The 2,707-nt window shown below is 35.7% G+C and overlaps 1 protein-coding gene across 1 annotated transcript; it reads left to right on the top strand.

Annotated features, from left to right (window-relative positions):
- Window positions 1-912: 912 nt before the first annotated feature.
- Window positions 913-1,605, top strand: KQ657_003517 (uncharacterized protein; the record flags this gene model as incomplete). Its single annotated transcript, XM_043194236.1, has 1 exon — window positions 913-1,605. One exon carries the CDS (start codon window positions 913-915, stop codon window positions 1,603-1,605), a length of 693 nt encoding a protein of 230 aa, XP_043046948.1.
- Between the last annotated feature and the right edge of the window lie 1,102 nt (window positions 1,606-2,707).

The raw sequence follows: 2,707 nt of genomic DNA, 5'->3' as shown, positions 1-2,707 counted from the left end.
CTAAAACACAAGAGCCCCGCACACCGAAACCCTAAAACACAAGAGCCCCGCACACCGAAACCCTAAAACACAAGAGCCCCGCACACCGAAACCCTAAAACACAAGAGCCCCGCACACCGAAACCCTAAAACACAAGAGCCCCGCACACCGAAACCCTATGACCCACAGATCGGGGCATTAGGACTTCGGAACAATAGAGAGAGTTTTATATGCAATAACCTGTGATGTTTTGTGCGAAGATACCAGTTTATCGCAATATACGAAAAGAGTAAAATCCTAACTCTGTTTTATAAGTGCCGTTCAACAAGGCTAATTTTGTATCGATGCAGTCTGCTAACTCTTGATTCGCTAAAAGATATCTTGGTAGCTGACACTGTCGTACCAATCGAAGGCTATCAAAATTCGAAGTTTCTTTCTTTAATTTTGTTTTGTCGTTTGATGAACTTAGCAAAGTCAGATTACCTGCTATACATAGCCGTTGTATTGTTCTTAAAACAATTTCATTGCTTAAGGACATTCCTGTAAAGTGCAAACGGCTATATCTTAACCTTGACAAGGATCTTTGTCCTCTTCTTACAGATTGAATAATTTTGTAACCCTTTACAAAAACTGAATTTCAATATAGGTGCCAATACTGTTTTTATGACATTTTATTGTAGGCCAAATTGGGACACAAATTGACTTCGAAAATTATTGCGACAGGGTGAAGGAAGCAATATTCGGAAAATTATCACCCTTAATTTTGAGAAAAGTGTGACCATTTCTGTAGTGGTAAGCTTTAGTAAAGCCTTTTCTACGTACATGTACCTAAAAATGTTCCCTTATTTTGTGGGACTCTTCTCAAGGGAAGCAGTATAAATAACGTACAAACAGGCAGACTCCTCAACGTAATGAATTCCATAACAACTATCAATGAGGCTCTTATTGCTTATATTGTTAACTACTTCATACTTTGCTTCGTGCATTCAACTGCTGCCATTACTGTATAATAATGATGAGAAAGCTCATGTAGTGGAAAACGAAAGTGAGATTGACGCCAATTTGCTTAAGAGTGCTGTCGCAAATGATTACAGTATTGTGGTTGGACTGTCAAATTCTGTTATAGCGAATATACGATTCGATTTACAAGAGGAAGCTCATTTAATTGAAAGAGGCTGCGGCAAAGGTCACTTTGATGAATACGCTATTATTGAAAGTGGTGATGAATTAGGCGCTTGGGAGAGAGCTTCTGATTGCATTTATTGTGCTCAAAATCAACAGGGTGCTTGTGGTGGCAATATGAACATCAAAGCTAAAGCAAAAGTTAACATTACAAAAGCAGAGTTTAAGTTGTTGAAAAAGAATTCAACTTCAAAACTTACCACATCATACAAAATAAAAAAAAAGAAGTACCCTTGTACCATTAGTGGGTTTGAAAATGTCACACAAGTACAATACCAAGTGACAAAACGCTGGGCATTAATACATAAACGAACCTGTGTTTCTAAATGTGCCTCAAATTGCGCCGACTGGGAAGAACCATATCGTATTGAAGCTATTATAAAAAAGGGTCAAGTTAATTATAAGTGTGCTACAGGTTATGATAACGTTAGCTGTAATTTTTGATAGCAGATATTGCAATTTTTATACTAAACACTAAATAAACAATAAATGAGTGATTTTTGAAAGTATAGGCATTAAAGCTGCTTGAGAAACTAATACATTCATTTTGAAATAAATGTGGATGAATGCTATAAAACTGCGATAAATCAACCTTTGTTGTAGATGGTCCTTCGTCTCTTCAGGAATCACTCCCATCTCCCCGTTCATTACAACCTTAGGCAGTTGATCGGACTTTCTACAGCTCTACATTTTCTGATTTTTTTCAGAGAACTTCGACTACCCATGTACAGCCTTAATTAGATTCGGCTTAGACTTCTGCTTCGTTGAGTACAGTGGTATCATGTAGAGATTTATAGTTGTAGGTGGTTTTCCCACCAATATAAGTTATATTTTTTTTAAGAAAAATACTTGATTATTTCAACCCTATGTTCCACTACAACCCTATGTTCCACTAAAAGAAATGATTCAAACTCCCTAAGAATAATTTAGGTTATCGTTTTCTGATGAATATAATAGCATACTTTTAAAAATATCAGTTACATTTTTACATTTATATTAATAATCGCAGCTGAGATTCAATAGTTCATCAATTGAAAATGTTCGTTTGGCATTGAACAAACTATTCGCTTTGTAAAATATGAGGTAATAGCATCAATGTACCCGTGGTGAGTAATTTTAATCTAAAGTTAAAGTTACACCTGCAAAGGGTACCTACTTCAAATTGCTACAAAAATTAGATTCAGTAGTCTTTGTGACCAATGTTAGTTCTGTTTCGGAAATTTAGGTATAACAAATTGGAAAGCTTTCATTATGTATTAGTGTACAATGTTTTGTGCGAAAGATACCAATTTATCGCAATATACGAAAAGAGTAAAATCCTAACTCTGTTTGTAAGTGCCGTTCAACAAGGCTAATTTTGTATCGATGCAGTCTGCTAACTCTTGATTCGCTAAAAGATATCTTGGTAGCTGACACTGTCGTACCAATCGAAGGCTATCAAAATTCCGACTTTCTTTCTTTTATTTTCTTTAAGCATGATCACCTAGCCCTTATATTTTTTTAAAACAATATATTGGTTGAAGGGTCCTCAAGTAAAGTGAGAACA

The sequence above is a fragment of the Scheffersomyces spartinae genome (assembly GCF_019049425.1).
Source record: "Scheffersomyces spartinae strain ARV_011 chromosome Unknown scaffold_31, whole genome shotgun sequence".
NCBI lineage: Eukaryota > Fungi > Ascomycota > Pichiomycetes > Serinales > Debaryomycetaceae > Lizanozyma > Lizanozyma spartinae.
Note: the sequence above shows the minus strand (reverse complement) of the source record. Positions and strands in the feature narration are given on the sequence as shown.